At 40.9% G+C, this 23,111-nt stretch overlaps 3 protein-coding genes and 1 long non-coding RNA gene across 4 annotated transcripts; all 4 read left to right on the top strand.

Annotated features, from left to right (window-relative positions):
- Positions 1-992: 992 nt before the first annotated feature.
- Positions 993-9,154, top strand: cat (catalase). Its single transcript, XM_062563054.1, has 13 exons — positions 993-1,179; positions 2,375-2,546; positions 3,089-3,199; positions 3,517-3,647; positions 3,896-4,000; positions 4,164-4,289; positions 4,414-4,605; positions 4,861-5,013; positions 5,210-5,348; positions 5,876-6,006; positions 6,851-6,958; positions 7,947-8,030; positions 8,174-9,154. The coding sequence occupies exons 1-13, from the start codon at positions 1,114-1,116 to the stop codon at positions 8,237-8,239; spliced, it is 1,584 nt and encodes a 527-aa protein (XP_062419038.1). The 5' UTR covers positions 993-1,113; the 3' UTR covers positions 8,240-9,154.
- Positions 9,155-9,898: 744 nt separating this feature from the next.
- LOC119196573 (dispanin subfamily A member 2b-like) lies at positions 9,899-10,631 on the top strand. Its single transcript, XM_062563000.1, has 2 exons — positions 9,899-10,141; positions 10,446-10,631. Exons 1-2 carry the CDS (start codon positions 9,920-9,922, stop codon positions 10,629-10,631), a joined length of 408 nt encoding a protein of 135 aa, XP_062418984.1. The 5' UTR covers positions 9,899-9,919.
- Positions 10,632-13,924: 3,293 nt separating this feature from the next.
- On the top strand, positions 13,925-16,029 carry LOC134131252 (uncharacterized). The gene is made up of 2 exons (XR_009956650.1): positions 13,925-14,066; positions 15,089-16,029. It is a non-coding gene; the product is annotated as an uncharacterized LOC134131252 (long non-coding RNA).
- A 1,024-nt stretch (positions 16,030-17,053) lies between these two features.
- On the top strand, positions 17,054-18,099 carry LOC119196574 (dispanin subfamily A member 2b-like). The gene is made up of 2 exons (XM_062563056.1): positions 17,054-17,294; positions 17,702-18,099. The coding sequence occupies exons 1-2, from the start codon at positions 17,064-17,066 to the stop codon at positions 17,849-17,851; spliced, it is 381 nt and encodes a 126-aa protein (XP_062419040.1). The 5' UTR covers positions 17,054-17,063; the 3' UTR covers positions 17,852-18,099.
- Positions 18,100-23,111: the final 5,012 nt, after the last annotated feature.

Raw genomic sequence — 23,111 nt, 5'->3', positions numbered from 1 at the left:
ATATTATCATTTACAATCAGCATTTGCATTTGATTCAACCAAGCTGTAGCCTTCATTTGACCATGCATGAAGTTATTTAGCACTTGATGTGGATGTGCCTCAAGAATACAGTGTATTGTGTGAATGCTGTTTGAAATAAAAGCAATTCAACAGTGGATACATTTTGGTCTTGTTCGAAGGAAATAGTCGAGAAATGCATGTCTTTGACTGTGAAGGTTATCTCAAGGGGACTGTTATAGTTTGTTAGGATTTTTTAAGAGTAAGATAAAAAATATATATATTAAACAAAATAAATACTGCTAGATGCCCTAACCCCGCCACTGTATTTTGGTCTTTCCTATTGATAGTATACCTGAGATAAGACACATAATAGATATTGGGAATGTCATATGGGAACTCCAGGGAAAGACTTGCCATGTGTGTGAATGGACTACTTTGTTCTAGTTTCTTTTAAAACTGTAATCTGTCGTCTGTTCTGAATGTGATAGATAGCCACGCCCCCTGATTTGCATATAAGAACGTGAAATGAAATACTGGGTCATTATGCATTACGGTGCCATTATGCATTACCGTGTTTTTATTCATTTATTTATTATGAAATGCAGTGTCATTATGCATTACCGTGTTTTTATTCATTTATTTATTATGAAATGCAGTGTCATTATGCATTACCGTGTTTTTATTCATTTATTTATTATGAAATGCAGTGTCATTATGCATTACCGTGTTTTTATTCATTTATTTATTATGAAATGCAGTGTCATTATGCATTACCGTGTATTTGTTCATTTATTTAATTTTGACTAAAACGGCATTCCATACTTGATTGCATGTATTAAGTAGGGAATTCACTACTTTTGCACGTTGCGTAAGGACAATGCCCACACTGTCAAAAAGACGTCAGTCCCCTGTTTTCAGCCAATCACAGGGCCGGGGTGCCAGACAGGGGGGCGGGGTGCCAGACAGGGGGGCGGGGCCACAGCGAGCGAATCTCGAGGTAGAATTTGTCAAACCTCACTGTTAAATTCCTGCAGCGAACCAACGTCTCAAGACCCTTCGAGGTCAAACTTAACGCCAAACGTCCAGTGACCCCCCCCCCCGGCACTCGTCGAGATGGCGGACAGCAGGGACAAAGCTACGGATCAAATGAAGACGTGGAAGGAGAACCGGGCACGTCAGGTCTGTTTTGTTTGCCGCTTAGCGCCGCCTGTCTCGGGGGGAGCGAGCGGCCGAGCTCGCGGTAACTTTACGGTAACGTCGCGTTAACGGTTAACCAGCGAGACCTCGAGCTGGCGCCCGGTTCCACGGAAGAAGCCCCGCGGTGAGGGCTGTTTGGGGGTGTTTTCATAGTCGTTGTTCTACCCTAAAGGCTCGATGCGAAAACCTGCCATCATTTGTTTGCTAGCGTTAAACGCTAAAGCAGACGGAATAAAGGAGTAAAACAATGACGTAAAGCAGCGCCAACTGTCGGGACACTTCACGCAAAATGAGAAACTCTTGAATGTCATGAAAAAGATATCAAGTGACTGGGTCATTGTCCAGAGGCATGTTTATGGTTGAACTTCCCCCCCCTGTGAGTTATATAACGAGAACTTACCAGAGCTACATCCGGCTATCACCTATAACAACCCTAATTGTTCTTCATATTAGTTTGGATGTTGTACTCCGTAGTGGTGTTGTTGTTGTTGTTGTTGTTTTTTATGCTGTTTTAGCAGCTGTGCGAGTTTCCAGTCTGCATGTTTTTTTTAAACCATTTATGCAACTGTGAGCAAAGTGCACCTTCGAAAATGATTTACAGCTGTGAAAATAAAGAAGGCCCAGTTCAGTATTGGTAGATCACGTAATCTAAGCTCATTGACCCAGTTTGATTTTCTTAGGGTAATATTACAAGAATCAGCTTCACACCTGCAGAAATGTGCATGCAGTTATTTCCTTTTCATATCCTAATCTTTTGGAAATGTGGCAATTCATTCTGTTTATACACTTATTGAATTGGAGATTAAACAATTACTTGGTTTCAGAGATGGGAAAGTTGAAATAAATGCATTTACAACTCTGAATTTTCTTCTGTTAGCTATAAAATAAAGGCTAGTTATGGATTCCTTAATGTAAGGTCTTTTTGCATTTTCTATGCATCTGAATTAAATATCTTTTTTGTTTTCTGTTTCAGACTAAATGAGACCTTTCAAAGTCGTCACCTTTTGGCACTGTGCTTCATAAAAAATATGTAGTGATTTGTTTGCAATATGTTTTCAAATTCAGATAGTGACGTATGCAAATAATTAGAACTTTGTTTACAGTTTACAGCCTAAGATGCACATCATCCATCAGCTAATGTGTCATTTTTTTTTAAAGCGAATTCTGTTTGCAACAGAGGCCCGACACACTGACCACCGGGGCCGGCCATCCCATCGGAGATAAGCTGAACCTGCAGACTGCAGGACTCAGGGGGCCTCTGCTGGTGCAAGATGTGGTCTTCACAGACGAGATGGCCCACTTTGACCGGGAGCGAATCCCAGAGAGGGTGGTGCACGCCAAAGGGGGAGGTGGGTATTGCACAAGTCCCCTGTGGGTCCCCTGTGTGTTTGCTAAGTCTGATCTGGCAATGCAGAGGTTTTCTCCTAATTGTTGCACAAATAATGTTGTTTGTTCGTTTTGTAGATACATTTTTGTTTGAAGTTTGTTCACTACCTTGTGATTGAAGTTCTGTTAACTCAGAAGTTTTCACCTTTTTGACTTTTTAAATTATATTTTCTTATATGTAGTGTAATTTTCAAACCAATTGAGAGCACAATAGTGTGTTTACTAATTTTAAAAAACAACTCTTTTACTAATCTACATACAGTAAAAGTTAAACATTTGGACACTCTTACTCATTGAATAAAGAAATGTGTCCAAATTTGGAACTTGTACTGTACTTTAACCTGTAATAGTCAATAAAACTAATGGAGGAAAATAACTGTTAAGGGTCATTCTTGTTTGTGGATTGACCCATGCTAATATTTGCACGCTTTTCACATCAAGGTCAACTACAATTTAGTTTGAAGGTAGTAAATTCTGAGTCTGTTCTATTTTCGTCATGATGCAGGGGCGTTTGGCTACTTTGAGGTGACTCACGACATCACTCGCTTCTGCAAGGCCAAGGTGTTTGAACACGTCGGCAAGACCACGCCCATCGCTATCCGCTTCTCCACCGTGGGTGAGGAGGACCACGTCCCACAGATTGTTCAAAAACAAGGATGGGATGAGTTTAACATTTTGCTTCATGTCCTCACACATGATGTGGGCTCCTAACGTAAACTTATTGTGAAAGAAATAATAGTGTGTGTGTGTGTGTGTGTGTGTGTGGCTAGGTATGAATAACTTTGATTAATAGTGAAATATTACTTTTGTCCAAGCAACTGTCTAAAATAATCACTTGATTTGCATTTTTGTTTAAAAGATAAATGGATCCCAGTTATTTTTTTGGGTCGACTCGATGCATAATCGAACTAACATGTTATCTTTCCATTTCAGCTGGCGAATCAGGATCCGCAGACACGGTGCGAGACCCCCGGGGCTTCGCAGTCAAGTTTTACTCTGAGGAGGGCAACTGGGACCTGACTGGAAACAACACGCCCATTTTCTTCATCCGGGACAGCATGCTGGTGAGTGAGTGTACGACGGCGTAGAAGCCATCGATGGTCGTAACTTGAGACCAGATGTGAAGACTCCCACACCCAAGTAAATGTAGACCTATTATAGATTTAGTATCATCAGTCGTGAAAAAGTTGAATATACTTCAACAAACCTGTACAGCGTATGGAGGCACAAGGATGATCACATGCACATGGAAGTTCCTTTGTTTACATGAATAAAGTGTTTAATGTTGCCTGCCCATTTTTCCCCTTTGCAGTTCCCGTCCTTCATCCACTCACAGAAGCGTAATCCTCAAACCCACATGAAAGACCCTGACATGGTGTGGGACTTCTGGAGCCTGAGGCCTGAGAGTCTGCATCAGGTAGTTTGATCAAATATGTGTGCATATATATATTAAATTATTCTCCAGTACTGTAGTGTTTCAGTTTACAGTTGCTCCTGCATTATTTCCCTGATTTATATCTTGACCTGAACTGATCTTTTGATGGTTTTCATCAACGGTAGTTGTCCTTAATCTTTTGCAGGTGTCGTTCTTGTTCAGCGATCGAGGTCTGCCCGATGGCTTCCGCCACATGAACGGCTACGGCTCCCACACCTTCAAAATGGTCAACGCTGGTGGAGAGCCTTTGTACTGCAAGTTTCACTTCAAGGTGTGTTTTGGGCCTGGGCTTAACCCACATTTAAGATTCAAGATCCACCTCCAGCAATTCTGGGATTGCTTAGTTACAGCAAGTCATACGTCATGTTTTCCTCTTTTTAAATTGTTTTTTTTAGACTGATCAAGGAATAAAGAATCTGTCAGTAGAGGAGGCCGACCGCCTGGCATCCACCAACCCAGATTATGCCATCGGAGACCTGTTTAACGCCATTGCCAATGGCAACTTCCCATCCTGGACGTTCTTTATCCAGGTCATGACCTTCGAGCAAGCTGAGAAGTTTGAGTTCAACCCCTTCGATCTAACCAAGGTAGAACGAGCTGCGGCTTAATGTCGAGTCCTACAGTCCGTAAAATGCCTTCAGATGCTGTCACCTTCTAACCTGTTGTGGGATACCTACAATCTGTCAATATCTGTTGGATTTTTTTCGTTACTCATAATGTTAATATTTGCATATTTAGAAAACATTGAGATTAAGTGCGCTGATATCCAACACTTTCCTGAATGTTTTTTCCAGCTTTGTGCTGCTGTCCTTTTTTTCAGCTAATTGAGCTTTCTCGTTCAGGTTTGGTCCCACAAAGAATACCCTTTGATACCTGTGGGAAAGCTGGTACTCAACAGGAACCCAGTCAACTACTTTGCAGAGGTGGAGCAGCTGGCCTTCGACCCCAGCAACATGCCACCAGGCATTGAGGCCAGCCCCGACAAGATGCTGCAGGTACCACCACACACATTGAACTGGATTCAACTCAAATGGATTAATAAAGCTGCTGTGCCTTAAATCTGCCTTCATATGACGTATGAGATTAAAACAGCAACTGCGTGGACCAGCACATTTTTCTAGTAAGAATTGACAACTTGTTTCACCCGTGGTGTGACCATGCTATGTGTTGTGTGTCTTTTGATTTGTCTAGGGTCGTCTCTTCTCCTACCCAGATACACACCGCCACCGGCTCGGAGCCAACTACCTGCAGATCCCCGTGAACTGCCCCTTCAGGACCCGTGTGACCAACTACCAGCGGGATGGTCCAATGTGCATGTTTGACAACCAGGGTAAGTCGTAGTCCGGCTTGTGTGTTTGTGCAGTTACATTATGTAACAAGGACGGAGAGAAAGGTATTTGTAGGCAGGACCTGTGGCTGTTATAATGGTAGGGGAAACGCTGTATCGACACGCATGCTATATATATAAAAATCCCTTTGTGTTCATTTCTAAAGCCTCGCATCAAGGCACACGTCACTTTATTTTTAGACGCTGCGCTACTGTCGCTGTGTTGTGCCAGATTCTCAATACAGTTAGAAAAAAACGGCAAACCCATGGTCATGAAGATACTCATTTAACGTTACGCGGACTTTGCATGAGGAGAATCCTAATTTGATTTATGCAATTTCAAACATCCCGCTGGTAGTTGGCTAAATATCATTTGCAGCATCACATGTTTAAAAACAACAGTAACTGAGCATCACGTCGTGGTTGAATTCCCTGATCAGATTTACTCATAATAAGTAAATCTTTTTCCTTCTCAGTTACTTCAGTATTTGTGAAATGCAACTATGAACAGCGGTCTGTTTGGCCTCCAGGTGGCGCTCCAAACTACTATCCTAACAGCTTCAGTGCCCCAGAGGACCAGCCCCGGTTTGTGGAGTCCAAGTTCAAGGTGTCTCCAGATGTGAGGCGTTACAACAGCGCAGATGAAGACAATTTTACACAGGTAACAATAGCCTTGCACTCTTGTGCGTTACATATGACACATTCATCCCCCCCCTCCTAAGGAGGGCCACTTGCTCATGGTAATATCTTTAGTTTTACACAGTTAATGTTTGCAAAGCAAGCACTTGATTCACAACAATATAAACTCCTCTAAAGATGGTGTTCACCTAGTCTGCAAAATTAATTATAAAAATGTACTCTCCAGTAATGGCCTCTATTTTTCTTCAAACCAAAATGCAAACCGGTTATTATTTCGACATTGTGACCCCGGTTCTTTGTTTGTGAAGTCTGCAGTCGATTTAGTCATTAGAGGATTGATGCCTTGTATGTTCTGCATAGTGCTTCCATCTTGCAGTTCAGTTTCATTCTTTGTTAAGTTTCTATTCAGCCATTGGTTTCCTGTTTCTGCTCTCAGCAGTGCTTCTTTCCCACACGTAGACTAATCTGTGGCGCACCGCCACATATTCAACACCGGCCGCCACACATTGCGTTTAGTGTATTATTTTTTTTTACCGCTATTTAAATTACCACTGTATTCGTTCAGCTGCATTTTCTTTCCTTGGTCTCCTTGGGCGGAAAATAACTGTCAAAATTCGAGAGTGCAAATCAGGTTGATGCGCGTAAATCAAACATCCGGGAGCAAATGTCCGTCTCGCAATCTACCATCGTGACTGGCTCCGCCGCCTTACTGTTTAATAACAGTTTAGCAGTCAGCATGAATCACACACAGAAATCCAAATAAATGCTGTTTCAACCCGCTCATTATTATGAGTATTACTTCATGTTCTTTTCATTCTTCATCCCTGTATGACCAGGTCGTCGACTTACTTTGTGCTTTGCTGCAGGTTCGCACCTTCTACACGGAGGTCCTGAACGAAGAGGAGCGCCAGAGACTTTGCCAGAACATGGCAGGGGCCCTGAAGGGAGCCCAGCTCTTCATCCAAAAACGCATGGTGAGTCCAAAATGACCTTTTTAAACTCTAAACTCATAAAACTCTTTTTCACTTTACAGTCATGTACATTCACATCCTCATTTGACCTTTAAATAACGGCACATATCCACGGGGCTATTGCACGAAACCAGGATAAGGGTTTAAGCCGGGACATTCAGGTTATCCTGGATTCATTTACCTGCTCCAGACCAGGCTAACAGTCTGGCTAAGATTAATCCTGCTGTCTCACGTGTTAAATCAGCTGCCGCTCTGATCCGAAACAAACGTGTTTAACAGTTATTCTGTTCAGTTCTCTAAAAGTTTTAGGATTTCTTTTTATTAACATCCATTACTTGTCACTATTGCTGTCACCAGTTTGATTTTGAGAAATATGCCGAGTGCGTATTCTCCATTTCTTCATCAGTAAATCTGTGATGGATACCGTGGTCTATTAAAGAAAGCCGTGGACGCGCACTTATCCCAGCTATGTGCACCTGGATTGACTTGGCTCCCCCTTCTCAACCGGTTAAGCAGCGACGAGCAGATCACACTAAGTGAAGCTGCTACTTTTTATCTTATCCTGGACATCTTTATTCTACTTTTGTGCAATACCCCCCTGCACTGGTAAGCTTTATCACGAAACAACAGCATGTGGCTTTCTCTGCGTGCCTGTGCACAGGAACAATTGGTTTTGTGGTTTTTTTTTATTTTTTAAACACGATACTTGAAAGGCCTTAGAAAAACTTTGTTATACATTTAAAAAAAAGTTTTTAGTGTAGTATTTCTCTACAATAATCAGTTGAGCAATAACACCAATATATCATTTTTTTTCTTCTTTTTTCTTCTCAACACAAAAACAAAAGCCGTGTGCTTTGTCTGGTCCCTGTCGGTCTAAATCCAGATGTTGACATCAATTGCAACTAATGAGAAGAACTAAAAGTGATCAAATAATCTGCAGCTTATGGTAAGCTGACTTTTGTCCAATCTAATGGTCTGATTGTTCATTCAGGTTGAGAACTTGAAGGCAGTCCATGCGGACTATGCAAACCAGGTTCAGGCCCTTCTGAACCAGAACAATGCGGTGGAGAAGAAGGTAAACACGTTTCCTCTAAGGTCCAACGCAGTGTTTTTCCCCCCATTTGTCCATCCGGTCGCTACTTGGACTCAATGTCCCCAACATCCATGTGACATGTTAACTTTGTTTTTTATTTCTCTCCCTTTTCTACATTGTCACAGAACACAGGTGTGCATGTCTACAGCCGTCCAGCAGCCTCGGCCATTGCCGCGCCCTCCAAGATGTGATTAACTTCTACCTTTATAGCACATAAAGACTAATTACAATCATTATACACATTTTTGCAATGTGGTTTGGCTGCATTTAACACAAACAACTGCTGTTGATTACAATGAAAAGTGCTAATTGTGTCCATTAATTACTCAGGGTTTGTGTGTATCACAACGCTATTATGAACCAACTCTTTTCTTTGCCAGAAGAAAACAAACCCAGCGATTCAAAATGTCTTGTCAACATTAATCATCAGTCTGGGTTTAAATTTGTAAAATACCTTGATGTAATGCATCGTCATCTCACGGCTGGGCTAATTTTACTACTTTATTCCACCACCAGCAATGATCAGTTTTCATAACTTGGATGATTGTCATTGGTAAAACAGTTCCTGTTCTACTTTTATTATTTTCTGTTTGCATATCTAGTGGGATATAAAGATGATAAAAAGCAAGGATGAAGATGAGCCTTCATTTCCATTAGAACTACAACAATAGTGCCTTTTTGTGGACTAAAACAACCAATTACTGTTATTTTGACCTTTTGTAAACAAGAAGAATTACTTATGAATGACTTACAGTTTGATGTGCTTGTTTTCAACATGTCTTCATATGCAGCAAGAGACTATCAATAAGTAACCCTAATGATCAAACATGTAACCTTACAGTAAATATACATTGAGTTCTGATCTCAAATTATAATAATCTAAATAACTATCAAATCTGGTGCATGTTACAAAATCCTGACAAACTTTGTTGTGGTGTTTTAATTTCAGGCTAAAAGATACAATTTTGTGTAGTTTGAGACCACAAAGATCCAGAACAGGATGTAAACTATCAAAGGTCTGACTGTCTGTAACTGATGTTACTTTAATGTTGTGGACCGTGTCGAGTGCCTGTATTAATGAATAAACTTATGATCAAAGTTCATAAGCAGCTTTCATTTGTCTTCATTTATTTTTTGTCATAAATCATAGTAGTTTGTTTTAAAAGATTAGACATTAAAACATGGAATTGATGAAATGCCTTCTAAAAGAAGAAGAAAATAATTCCATATGTGATCGTATGGTATATAAAAAAAAGAAAAGTCTACATAGATTTTGTTTTTTTGCAAAGAAAACAATCCTCGTACGTCAAAGGTTCCGTATGTATTAAAAGACCTCATGAAATGCTGTCTACACTGCTGATAATGTTGTTGGTGTTGCTGCCACTATGACCTGTGCCGATATGTAATTGTAGTTTAAATTAACCTTACATCGTAAATATTTGATATTGGGATTAAGACGTCAAACAGTGGAGTAATAGTACTCCACTGGTATGAGTAGTATGAGTACTATAATATGAGTAATAGTATTGTATGTCATAACAAAATCACGAAAAGTCCTTTTAAAGAATGTCAAGAAAAGGCCATAGAATTGGCATAAAAAGTTGTAAAAGTTAATATTAAATACTTTTAAATATTATTGATTAGTAAAGTTTTTTTTTTTATATATATATACTGTATATATATATATATATAAAATATGATCTGCAGGACGCTACACTTTTCTTTTTTTATGTGGTGTTAAAACCATCCTTTGAAGAAGGAGAGAAAATACTTGTGGGGGCAGTTCAGTTCTTGCGCAACTTCCCGGTGAGTTGCTTTTCTTGCACACCTTCCTGCGACCTGCACTCAGAACCACAGTGGAGCTGACAGCGATGGATCCTCTGTGTTACCAGACTGGGAGTGTTGCATTGCAGGGGAGGAATGAGGGGTACCCTGGACCGTCTGCAGGACTGAGGGCGGTTCAGTACACCTCAGTGAACATGGCCCCGGAGGCCCCAGAGGCCCCCAAGGACCACGTCATCTGGTCAATCTTCAACTTGATCCACTGCAATCCCTTCTGCCTCGGACTAGCAGCTCTCATCTTCTCTATCAAGGTGACTCTCTTTCATGGGGAATCTTCTATGTCCTATAAAAAAGTAAATGAATATTCGAAAAAAAGTAGTTTTTTCTATTTTAAAGAAATAAAGTGTAAAAAAAATGTTTTTGCATTTTCTTTATTATGAAACTAATTTAGACCACGATGAGAATCACGCAGACCACTCGAAGTCATTTCCAAAGTAAAATGAAAGCAGACATTATACGACTGGTCTTGGGCTCTGTGATGGTGGTTTACGGCCCCGTGAGCTCGAGCATTACTATGAATCCACTTCTTAAATCCATGTGCTTTGGTCCTTCCAGGCCAGAGACCGGAAGGTGGCTGGAGATATGAATGGTGCCCGACACCACGGCTCCACCGCTCGCTGCCTCAACATCTGGGGCACAGTGCTGGTATCCATCTCCCTGCTTATTCTCATCATTATAATTGTCATTCCCATCAGGAATACGGTATACCATTACGATTACGATTACAATTACAGAGGCTAGATGATGCTGTGGCTGAAGGATGCTTTCGGTTTTGTTACTCGTGGCACACTTTGTAACCCTTTCAAAGTTTTTTTTTTGTATCTTATATGAGGTTAAACAGATTATTTTCATCAGTTTGTGTTACAAAAGTCTAAAACCAACTTAAGTTTCCTTAATAACAATCTGTATTGTAATGCCAGAATATGTTTTTTTGATTTGGATTTCCTGTCGGCAAGACATTTGTCTTAGCAAACTAAAATAAAAATGCCTGCTTTATAACTTTACAATGTGTGTGAAATTCTTTCTGCTCATAAAAACATTTTTGCTGTCTTCAGTCAGGCATGATTTTCCTTTTTTCCATAATGTGTGTTTTTTTATTAATTATTTTCAATGGTGCTGATTTCAAGCAAAATACTCACACCCAAAGGGGAACCTGGAAGACGAGGGGTTAACTTCAGATTAACTTCTATTTGCATATTTTTAACATGCAGGGCTCTGAGCAGAGAGACAGCAGCTCTTTCAGACACAGTCAGCGCCACAGAGGAGCAGCTGAGAGCTGAAGTCTCCTTCATGAACCACTACAAGGCTGCAGTGGAAAGAGTCCCGCAGCGCCCCCTGCTGGAGGACCACCAGCTGCCATCAAGAGCTCTGATAGACAAGGCCCCAACACTTGGGCAAACTGACCTACGGCGTCTGGAACAAGATGAAGGAGACGGTCTCTAATGCGTCGAGAAAATGTGGTCATGAAACGCTTTTACTTCTAAACAGATGATAGATTGCTTATTTCCCCAAAACATTGACTGTAATTAATTTAAAATGTTTATATCTCAATTTCCTAACATTTTATATATAATATATATATATATACGTATGGTTCACTCCTCTTCTAATCATTAAGGGAGAAATGCTATACAGTTAACAATTGTATAGAGCGAGAAATGACGCTCCGATCCGAGGGTGAAGACCAAAAGTGCCCCCCCACACTCCCCATGAAATAGGAGTCTGAAAAGGAAGGAGATGTTTTGAAAGAGACACACACATGCGCTAAGTGTTTAACATTCGAAAATCCCCCGGAATTATGAATTCTTGCATTGAAAACAAGGCAATTTATGATTGAAAAGTCATAATGTGATTCGAGGGCTTGGTGTTGGTGTTGGTTTTGGTTGGCGATTAGTATGAGGGGCCGTTCAAGACATTATTCATTCTGGTACTCTCACATACATATATTCTCACTCTTATATACATACATTCTCCTTTCACATACATATATTCTCACTCTTATATACATACATTCTCCTTTCACATACATATATTCTCACTCTTATATACATACATTCTCCTTTCACATACATATATTCTCACTCTTATATACATACATTCTCCTTTCACATACATATATTCTCACTCTCACAAACAAATGTATGTATGTGTAAAGAAAATATATGTCTGTAAGAGAAGAATGTATGTGTGTATAAGGAGAATATACTGTATGTATATAAGAGTGAGAATATGTGTATGTGAGAGTACCAGAATGAATAATGTCTTGAACGGCCCCTCATAGAAACACTCAACACTCTCACACACACTATTGAGACACTCTCACGCACACTACTAGACACTCTCACACACACTATTGAGACACTCTCACACACACTACTAGACACTCTCACGCACACTACTAGACACTCTCACGCACACTACTAGACACTCTCACACACACTACTGAGACACTCTCACACACACTACTAGACACTCTCACGCACACTACTAGACACTCTCACACACACTACTAGACACTCTCACGCACACTACTAGACACTCTCACACACACTACTAGACACTCTCACGCACACTACTAGACACTCTCACGCACACTACTAGACACTCTCACACACACTACTAGACACTCTCACACACACTACTGAGACACTCTCACACACACTACTAGACACTCTCACGCACACTACTAGACACTCTCACGCACACTACTAGACACTCTCACACACACTACTAGACACTCTCACACACTACTGAGACACTCTCACACACACTATTGAGACAATCTCACACACACTATTGAGACACTCTCACGCACACTACTAGACACTCTCACACACACTACTGAGACACTCTCACACACACTACTAGACACTCTCACGCACACTACTGAGACACTCTCACACACACTACTAGACACTCTCACGCACACTACTAGACACTCTCACACACACTACTAGACACTCTCACGCACACTACTAGACACTCTCACGCACACTACTAGACACTCTCACACACACTACTAGACACTCTCACACACACTACTGAGACACTCTCACACACACTACTAGACACTCTCACGCACACTACTAGACACTCTCACGCACACTACTAGACACTCTCACACACACTACTAGACACTCTCACACACTACTGAGACACTCTCACACACACTATTGAGACAATCTCACACACACTATTGAGACACTCTCACGCACACTACTAGACACTCTCACACACACTACTGAGACACTCTCACGCACACTATTGAGACACTCTCACGCACACTACTAGACACTCTCACACACACTACTGAGACACTCTCACACACACTATTGAGACACTCTCACGCACACTACTAGACACTCTCACACACACTACTGAGACACTCTCACACACACTACTGAGACACTCATGCCATCTCACTAGTGTGCGTGAGAGCATCTCACTATACAACGTGAGAGCATCTCACTATACAACATGAGAGCATCTCACTATACAACGTGAGAGCATCTCACTATACAACATGAGAGCATCTCACTATACAACGTGAGAGCATCTCAGTTACACCGGAAGGCGGAAGCAAAGAGCGCTGATTTTGAACAGCGCAATGCGCCAGTCATACGCCCTTCCTTCATATGCCTTGAAGTCCGGGCTCGCCCGTCCAAGTTTATAAATACTACCATATTCAAGGGATGGAATGTCAAGGACCACGTCATCTGGTCAATCTTCAACTTGATCCACGGCAATCTCTGCTGCTGCCTCTGATTAGCAGCTCTCATCTTCTCTTTCAAGGTGACTCTCTTTCATGGGGAACCTTTTATGTCCTATAAAATAATTTTTGAAAAATAAAAGTAGTTTTTCTGTTTTAATTTTAATTGACACATTTTTTGAAAGAAATAAAAGAAAGAGTAAGTGTAAAATAAACGTTTTTATAGCAAATCTCATCTTGAGTTTTCGGCGGAAGATGTAGAGGCTCTCTGCAGTCCTGATGTCATCGGAGAGCTCATTCCACCATCTGGGAGCCAGGACAGCAAAGAGCCGCCATCTCGCGGAGTGCTTTTCTCTCAGAGAGGGAGGAACAAGCCGCTTGGCAGATGCAGAGCGGAGTGTGCGGGTTGGGATGGAGGGTTTCACCATGTCCTGGATGTAGACTGGACCTGATCCATTCACAGCATGGTACGTGGGTACCAATGTTTTGAACTGGATGCGTGGGGGATGGTAACCAGTGAAGAGAACGGAGAAGCGGTGTGGTGTGGGAGTATTTCGGAAGGTTGAAGACCAGTCGAGCTGCTGCATTCTGGATGAGCTGCAGAGGTCGAATGGCGGCAGCAGGGAGACCTGCCAGGAGACAGTTACAGTAGTCAAGGCGGGAGATGACAAGAATTAGTACCTGCGCTGCATTCTGAGTGAGAAGGGGTCGTATTCTCCTGATGTTGTAGAGCGTGGTATTCAAGTGTCACGCTGAGGTTCCTAGCAGTCAGAGTGGGCGGTAACACGGAGTCGCCGAAACTCCTCTAAAGATGGTGTTCACCTAGTCTGCAAAAATAGCAATTATTAATTATAAAAAATGTGCAATTATTTCCCCTCTCTCCAGTAATAGCCTCCATTTTTCTTCAAACCAAAATGCAAACCGGTTATTATTTCGACATTGTGACCCTGGTTCTTTGTTTGTGAAGTCTGCAGTAGATTTAGTCATTAGAGGATTGATGCCTTGTATGTTCTGCATAGTGCTTCCATCTTGCAGTTCAGTTTTTTTCTTTGTTAAGTTTCTATCCAGCCATTGGTTTCCTGTTTCTGCTCTCAGCAGTGCTTCTTTCCCACACGTAGACTAATCTGTGGCGCACCGCCACGTATTCAACACCTGCCGCCACACATTGCGTTTGGTGTATTATTTTTTTTTACCGCTATTTAAATTACCACTGTATTCGTTCAGCTGCATTTTCTTTCCTTGGTCTCCTTGGGCGGAAAATAACTGTCAAAATTCGAGAGTGCAAATCAGGTTGATGCGCGTAAATCGAACATCCGGGAGCAAATGTCCGTCTCGCAATCTACCATCGTGACTGGCTCCGCCGCCTTACTGTTTTATAACAGTTTAGCAGTCAGCATGAATCACACACAGAAATCCAAATAAATGCTGTTTCAACCCGCTCATTATTATGAGTATTACTTCATGTTGTTGTGTTTGTGCTTTGCTGCAGGTTCGCACCTTCTACACGGAGGTCCTGAACGAAGAGGAGCGCCAGAGACTTTGCCAGAACATGGCAGGGGCCCTGAAGGGAGCCCAGCTCTTCATCCAAAAACGTGTTTAACAGTTCAGTTCTCTGAATGTGTTAGAATTTATTTTATATAAGTTGATTTTGAGTAATATTCCCAGCGCGTGTTCTCCATTTCTTCATCAGTAAATCTGTGATGGATACCGTGGTCTATTAAAGAAAGCCGTGGACGCGCACTTATCCCAGCTATGTGCACCTGGATTGACTTGGCTCCCCCTTCTCAACCGGTTAAGCAGCAACGAGCAGATCACACTAAGTGAAGCTGCTACTTTTTATCTTATCCTGGACATCTTTATTCTACTTTTGTGCAATACCCCCCTGGTAAGCTTCGTCACGAAACAAAGGGATGTGGCTTTCTCTGCGTGCCTGTGCTAAGGACTTAGAAAGGCCTTAGAAAAGTATAGTATTTTTCTACAATGCAATAATCAGTTGAGCAATAACACCAATATATCTTTTTTTTTTCACTACGCTATTATGAACCAACTCTTTTCTTTGCCAGAAGAAGAAAACAAACCCAGCGATTCAAAATGTCTTGTCAACATTAATCATCAGTCTGGGTTTAAATTAGTAAAATACCTTGATGTAATGCATCGTCATCTCACGGCTGGGCTAATTTTACTGCTTTATTCCACCACGAGCAATGATCAGTTTTCATAATTTGGATGATTGTCATTGGTAAAACAGTTCCTGTTCTACTTTTATTATTTTCCCTGTTTGCATATCTAGTGGAAGATGAGCCTTCATTTCCATTAGAACTACAACAATAGTGCCTTTTTGTGGACTAAAACAACCAAATGCTGTTATTTTGACCTTTTTTAAACAAGAAGAATTACTTATGAATTACTTACAGTTTGATGTGCTTGTTTTCAACATGTCTTCATATGCAGCAAGAGACTATCAATAGAAACGCTAATGATCAAACATGTAACCTTACAGTAAATATACATTGATTTAAGTTCTGATCTCAAATTATAATAATCTAAATAATTATAAAATCTGGTTTAAGTGCATGTTACAAAATCCTGACAAACTTTGTAGTGGTGTTTTCATTTCAGGCTAAAAGATACAATTTTGTGTAGTTTGAGACCACAAAGATCCAGAACAGGATGTAAACTATCAAAGGTCTGACTGTCTGTAACTGATGTTACTTTAAAATGTTGTGGGCCGTGTCGAGTGCCTGTATTAATGAATAAACTTATGATCAAAGTTCATAAGCAGCTTTCATTTGTCTTCATTTATTTTTTGTCATAAATCATAGAAGTTTGTTTTAATAGATTAAACATGAAATGGCTTGTAAATGTCCCAGAAGAAAAGAATTCCATATGTATTAAAAGACCTCATGAAATGCTGTCTACACTCAGGTGCCAAACTGCTGATAATGTTAATGGTGTTGCTGCCACTATGACCTGTGCCGATATGTAATTGTAGTTTAAATTAACAATACATTGTAAATATTTGATATTAGGATTAAGACGTCAAACAAATAACTTCCACAAACAGTGGAGTAATAGTACTCCACTGTTATGAGTACTATAATATGAGTAATAGTATCGTATGTCAAGATCAAAATCACGAAAAGTCCATTTAAAGAATGTCAAGGAAAGGCCATAGTATTGGCATAAAAAGTTGTAAAAGTTAGTATTAAATACATGTAAATAATATTGATTAGTAAAGTTTTTTTTTTAAATATATAAAATGATCTGCAGGACGCTATACTTTTCCTTTTTATGTGTTGTTAAAACCATCCTTTGAATCTAAATTAACTTGGTGAACAAAAGACACCAGAAAGAGAGAAAATACTTGTGGGGGCAGTTCAGTTCTTGCGCAACGTCCCGATGAGTTGCTTTTCTTGCACACCTTCCTGCGACCTGCACTCAGAACCACAGTGGAGCTGACAGCGATGGATCCTTTGTGTTACCAGACTGGGAGTGTTGCATTGCAGGGGAGGAATGAGGGGTACCCTGGACCGTCTGCAGGACTGACGGCCGTTCAGTACACCTCAGTGAACATGGCCCCGGAGGCCCTGGAGGCCCTGGAGGCCCCTGAGGACCACGTCATCTGGTCAATCTTCAACTTGGTCCACTGCAATCCCTGCTGCCTCGGACTAGCAGCTCTCATCTTCTCTATCAAGGTGACTCTCTTTCATGAGGGATCTTATATGTCCTATAAAAGACTAAATGAATATTCGAAAAAAAAGTTTTTTTTTCTATTTTAAAGAAATAAGAAAGTGTAAAATAAGCGTTTTTGCATTTTCTTTATTATAAAACTAATTTAGACCACGGTGAAAATCACGCAGACCAGTCGAAGGTGACCAGTAATGTTAATCTGTTAGATTTATATATATATCATGGGTTTAGTTTTCAAATGCAAAACTTTTTCTCGGGAAACAGAGCAGAGAAAGTCGTGTCATTTCCAAAGTAAAATGAAAGCAGACATTAAACGACTGGTCTTGGGCTCTGTGATGGTGGTTTACGGCCCCGTGAGCTCGAGCATTACTATGAATCCACTTCTTAAATCCATGTGCTTTGGTCCTTCCAGGCCAGAGACCGGAAGGTGGCTGGAGATATGAAAGGTGCCCGACACTACGGCTCCACGGCTCGCTGGCTCAACATTCCGGCCTCAGTGCTGGTATCCACCTCCCTGCTTATTCTCATCACAATAACCACCATTAGACTGCGATACATTTAAATGGGCTAGATGATGCTGTGGCTGAAGGATGATTTCGGTTTTGTTACTCGTGGCACACTTTGTAACCCTTCCAAAGTTTTTTTTTTGTATCTTATATGAGGTTAAACAGATTATTTTTATCAGTTTGTGTTACAAAAGTCTGAAACCAACTTAAGTTTCCTTAATAACAATCTGTATTGTAATGCCAGAACATGTTTTTTGATTTGGATTTCCTGTCGGCAAGACATCTGTCTTAGCAAAACAAAATAAAAATGTCTGCTTTATAACTTTACAATGTGTGTGAAATTCTTTCTGCTCATAAAAACATTTTGGCTGTCCTTTTTTCCATAATGTGTGTTTTTTTATTTTATATTTTCAATGGTGCTGATTTCAAGCAAAATACTCACACCCAAAGGGGAACCTGGAAGACGAGGGCTTAACTTCAGATTAACTTCTATTTGCATATTTTTAACATGCAGGCTCTGAGCAGAGAGACAGCAGCTCTTTCAGACACAGTCAGCGCCACAGAGGAGCAGCTGAGAGCTGAAGTCTCCTTCATGAACCACTACAAGGCTGCAGTGGAAAGAGTCCCGCAGCGCCCCCTGCTGGAGGACCACCAGCTGCCATCACAACCCAGTCTCCAAAAAAAGCGTGAAATGGCTACGTTGGTCCACCGTGATAAACGTAGTCATGTTACGTTTTCCCCCAAAATAACGTTACTATGTTACGTTTCTTTTGGCCCATTCATTTACATTGCTTTGCAAATAGGTCACGTGACTATCAAGTTTCCCGTTAGTGAAAAGAAAAACATGGCGGACGGTCAGCATAATCTCGGTGAAAAACACAATATTTTAAGAAAGCATCAGCATTTGTATGCATTTCGATGGCATTTCTAGCGAGAAGTATGCGTTATTCTTTCATAATCTTCTATCAGAGACTGTAGAAGACCTTCCGTTTATTCGTTTCTGCGAAGATTTGAGTGTCTCTTTGAGAAAGCGTGGCTACGCAACGCCTTTAACGGCGCATTATTAAAAAAACACTTCCAGTGGGGGCGTTACCGTAAAGAAGCGTTCAGCCTTAAAGCCACTAATCGCCAAACAAAACAAACTCAAAGCACTCGAATCACATTATGACTTTTTAAACATAAATTCCGTTATTTTTATGAGTTTTCAATGAAAGAATGCATCATTTCCGGGGGTAGGCATGCCCGGGACATGCCGAATTATGGGCAATTTTGATTTGTCCAGCTTTTTGACAGCTCCAGTCCCGACTTCCAATCACAGCCTCCTAAATCAATGACGCGCCTAAAACTCTCGGTTCGAACATTACGTCTTGTTTACATGGGAAAGGGGGGCGGGGCTTCGCCCTCAGAGCGGAGCGTCATTTCTCGCTCCACACGTCTCCTCTTTTTACTGGCCAGGAAAACGGGCGATCTATCCCACGTGGGTCTGGCTCCATTCCATTGGCTCTGACGAATCCATAGAGAGGCGGGACTTATAATTTGCCCGGCAAACGGAGAGATTTGAGCTGCATTGCTTGCACTGTGCGTGAAGTGGCCGTGAGGCCTCCACTAAAGTCTCTCTCTATTTGTTCTGCTTTACTCAATAAAAGTAAAACCTTTACAGATATACTGTCCACACACTAGGCTAACATAATGGAGACTTCCAGGCTTCGTCCTTTATGTTTTATGGGGATAAAGCCCCTGTAAGTAGTTTTTTCCCAAGCAAATCTGAGTTTCTTCTTTTTTTGTGTGTCCCATACAAATATCAAAATATATATACTGATTTTCACATCCAAACACACTCACTTATGTTCCCTTTTATCATGACAACAAGAAATTTCAAGATATACCTTTTGCTTTCATAAATATGACAGTTTTAGTGTGTAAATGCCCAGCAGTGTACGGTCCGGGGGCCCCTATCGGGCCACTTGTTAGATGGTTCGATTAGTCTATCACTACTATACTTTGATCTGACGACTAATTTGCACATCATGCTCGTACCGGCATGGCTTCGCCCTTCCCAGGCATAGTTCATCATCTTCCGGGGTCCTATAGCCAGTGTTGGTAAAGTTTACTTTCTACATTAACTAGTTCAAAGTTTAGTTCACACATTTTAAAAATGAACTAGTTCAGTTCATAGTTCAAAATATTTGAACTAAGTTCACGGTTCCAAAAAATGAACTAGTTCAGTTCTTTTTTTCCATACGTTGCTGCGAGCTATTTTTTTTCTAAATTATTGCCACAGCCCAGAACCACAGACAGCAATTATTTTATCAGTTTTAAAACTGAAGCGATGCATCAGATTTAATCTTCTTATCCAATTTTGAATCCTTATCCAACCAGGGTTTACATTAGCATTGAGGGGACAGCATTTCCCCTTTGTTGCTTTAATGTTGCTGTCATTCACTCCACACTAGCAGCAGTTGCAGAGTTCACCCCTACACTACATTCTCAAACACATGCTGCTTAAATGGTCTTTTTTAAATAAGGAATTATTAAAAGAAAAACAGGACAGTAATCATTAAGGTGCAAATGTTTGCAAAGAAAGGTCAGATTCCTCCCATCCTCACCGACCTTGTCAGTAACTTCATAAACTCTTTAAAATTATTATACGCCGCCTTTTTGCTACACTTATTAATGCGCGTTTATGGTGTGTTTTCTATAGAAATCTGGTACCCCATTGAACGATGTTAAGCTGAACGAACGCGCCGTTCATAGACACCAGAATGAACGAGAACAGTGACGTTCATCGGGCATTAATACAGTACGTTCAGTTCACGTTCGCCCAAAATATCAACAAGTTTATGAACGCGTTCAGGCACAACACTGTCCCAAAAGGGCCGGGATCGCACCTCACCCAGCATGCCTCGGCCTTCACTTTTTTCACTACAGAGTTTTGTTGCACCCTGTGACTCCGGCGTTAGACTCCTTCGACTGAGTTTTAAGATGGGTTGGATGGGTTACTGACTAAAATTTATGCCCCCACCCCCTAACTGCCTCAGGGAAACTTGTAAATATAATAAGTCAAATAAGTCAAACAAGCAAGTTGTATCTGGTTTAACCCTTTTATTCCTGTAGGCGTTTTTTAGGTCTCATGCTGGAAATTGCATTTACACACTAAAACTAGGATAACGCATGTCTGATGATAGTGACAGTGAGTCTGTCGATCAAGATGAGGATGGAGACATAGTAGAGGTTGAAAATCCTCCTTGTTGAACACCCCACAATACATTCTGTGCTCCCTCTGGCATAACATTTCTAATGATATCATGTCCCCCCCTTCAGTATTTTAAGACATTCTTCAGGTTATTGTAGGCCAGTTGAATGTGTATGCCATAAAATTTGACACAAACAAGCCCTTTAAGTTTACATGTTTTGTATGTGGATTTTGTACATACAGTGTTGGTCATTTCATTTCTTTGTTTAATATTTTTGAATTTATGTTTGAATCCATTTGTGGTTAATGTGCTCAAAATGCACTACTTTCTTAATGCTTACATTGCTTGTTTGACTTATTATATTTACAAGTTACCCTGAGGCAACAGACCTAAATCAAGTTAGGGGGTGGGGGCATATATTTTAGTCGGTAACCCATCAAACCCATCTAACAAGTGGCCCGATAGGGGCCCTCGGACCGTACACTGCTGGGCATTTACACACTAAAACTGTATGATTTATGAAAGCAAAAGGTTTATCTTGAAATTTCTTGTTGTCATGATTCAAGGGAACATAAGTGAGTGTGTTTGGATGTGAAAATCAGTATATATATTTTGATATTTGTATGGGACACACAAAAAAAGAAGAAACTCAGATTTGCTTGGGAAAAAACTACTTACAGGGGCTTTATCCCCATAAAACATAAAGGACAAAGCCTGGAAGTCTCTATTATGTTAGCCTAGTGTGTGGACAGTATATCTGTAAAGGTTTTACTTTTATTGAGTAAAGCAGAACAAATAGAGAGAGACTTTAGTGGAGGCCTCACGGCCACTTCACGCACAGTGCAAGCAATGCAGCTCAAATCTCTCCGTTTGCCGGGCAAATTATAAGTCCCGCCTCTCTATGGATTCGTCAGAGCCAATGGAATGGAGCCAGACCCACGTGGGATAGATCGCCCGTTTTCCTGGCCAGTAAAAAGAGGAGACGTGTGGAGCGAGAAATGACGCTCCGCTCTGAGGGCGAAGCCCCGCCCCCCTTTCCCATGTAAACAAGACGTAATGTTCGAACCGAGAGTTTTAGGCGCGTCATTGATTTAGGAGGCTGTGATTGGAAGTCGGGACTGGAGCTGTCAAAAAGCTGGACAAATCAAAATTGCCCATAATTCGGCATGTCCCGGGCATGCCTACCCCCGGAAATGATGCATTCTTTCATTGAAAACTCATAAAAATAACGGAATTTATGTTTAAAAAGTCATAATGTGATTCGAGTGCTTTGAGTTTGTTTTGTTTGGCGATTAGTGGCTTTAAGGCTGAACGCTTCTTTACGGTAACGCCCCCACTGGAAGTGTTTTTTTAATAATGCGCCGTTAAAGGCGTTGCGTAGCCACGCTTTCCCAAAGGGACACTCAAATCTTCGCAGAAACGAATAAACGGAAAGTCTTCTACAGTCTCTGATAGAAGATTATGAAAGAATAACGCATACTTCTCGCTAGAAATGCCATCGAAATGCATACAAATGCTGATGCTTTCTTAAAATATTGTGTTTTTCACCGAGATTATGCTGACCGTCCGCCATGTTTTTCTTTTCACTAACGGGAAACTTGATAGTCACGTGACCTATTTGCAAAGCAATGTAAATGAATGGGCCAAAAGAAACGTAACATAGTAACGTTATTTTGGGGGAAAACGTAACATGACTACGTTTATCACGGTGGACCAACGTAGCCATTTCACGCTTTTTTTGGAGACTGGGTTGGCCATCAAGAGCTCTGATAGACAAGGCCCCAACACTTGGGCAAACTGACCTACAACATCTGGAACAAGATGAAGGAGACGGTCTCTAATGCGTCGGAAAATGTGGTCATGAAACGCTTTTACTTCTAAACAGATGATAGATTGCTTATTTCCCCAAAACATTGACTAATTAATTTAAAATGTTTATATCTCAATTTCTTAACATTTTTTAACGTATGGTGCACTCCTCTTCTAATCATTAAGGGAGAAATGCTATACATTTAACAATTTCATGTAAACAAATGATATCTTTGTTAAAATATAAATGAGCATGGCAAAAATTGAGAGTTTTTAGTGTTGAGAAATGTGTCTACAAAATTAAAAACATATT

This window comes from Pungitius pungitius, chromosome 6 (genome assembly GCF_949316345.1).
Source record: "Pungitius pungitius chromosome 6, fPunPun2.1, whole genome shotgun sequence".
Taxonomy (NCBI): domain Eukaryota; kingdom Metazoa; phylum Chordata; class Actinopteri; order Perciformes; family Gasterosteidae; genus Pungitius; species Pungitius pungitius.
The sequence above is the reverse complement of the archived record's forward strand: the minus strand, read 5'-3'. Positions and strand labels throughout refer to the sequence as shown.

Excerpts from the sequence above, each read along its gene's own strand:
- cat (XM_062563054.1), top strand. The coding sequence starts at position 1,114 with ATGGCGGACAGCAGGGACAAAGCTACGGATCAAATGAAGACGTGGAAG. Across the intron at positions 3,648-3,895 it reads TCATCCGGGACAGCATGCTG|TTCCCGTCCTTCATCCACTC; the intron begins GTGAGTGAGTGT and ends TCCCCTTTGCAG. Across the intron at positions 4,606-4,860 it reads ACCCCTTCGATCTAACCAAG|GTTTGGTCCCACAAAGAATA; the intron begins GTAGAACGAGCT and ends TTTCTCGTTCAG.
- LOC119196573 (XM_062563000.1), top strand. The coding sequence starts at position 9,920 with ATGGATCCTCTGTGTTACCAGACTGGGAGTGTTGCATTGCAGGGGAGG. Across the intron at positions 10,142-10,445 it reads CTCTCATCTTCTCTATCAAG|GCCAGAGACCGGAAGGTGGC; the intron begins GTGACTCTCTTT and ends TGGTCCTTCCAG.
- LOC119196574 (XM_062563056.1), top strand. The coding sequence starts at position 17,064 with ATGGATCCTTTGTGTTACCAGACTGGGAGTGTTGCATTGCAGGGGAGG. Across the intron at positions 17,295-17,701 it reads CTCTCATCTTCTCTATCAAG|GCCAGAGACCGGAAGGTGGC; the intron begins GTGACTCTCTTT and ends TGGTCCTTCCAG.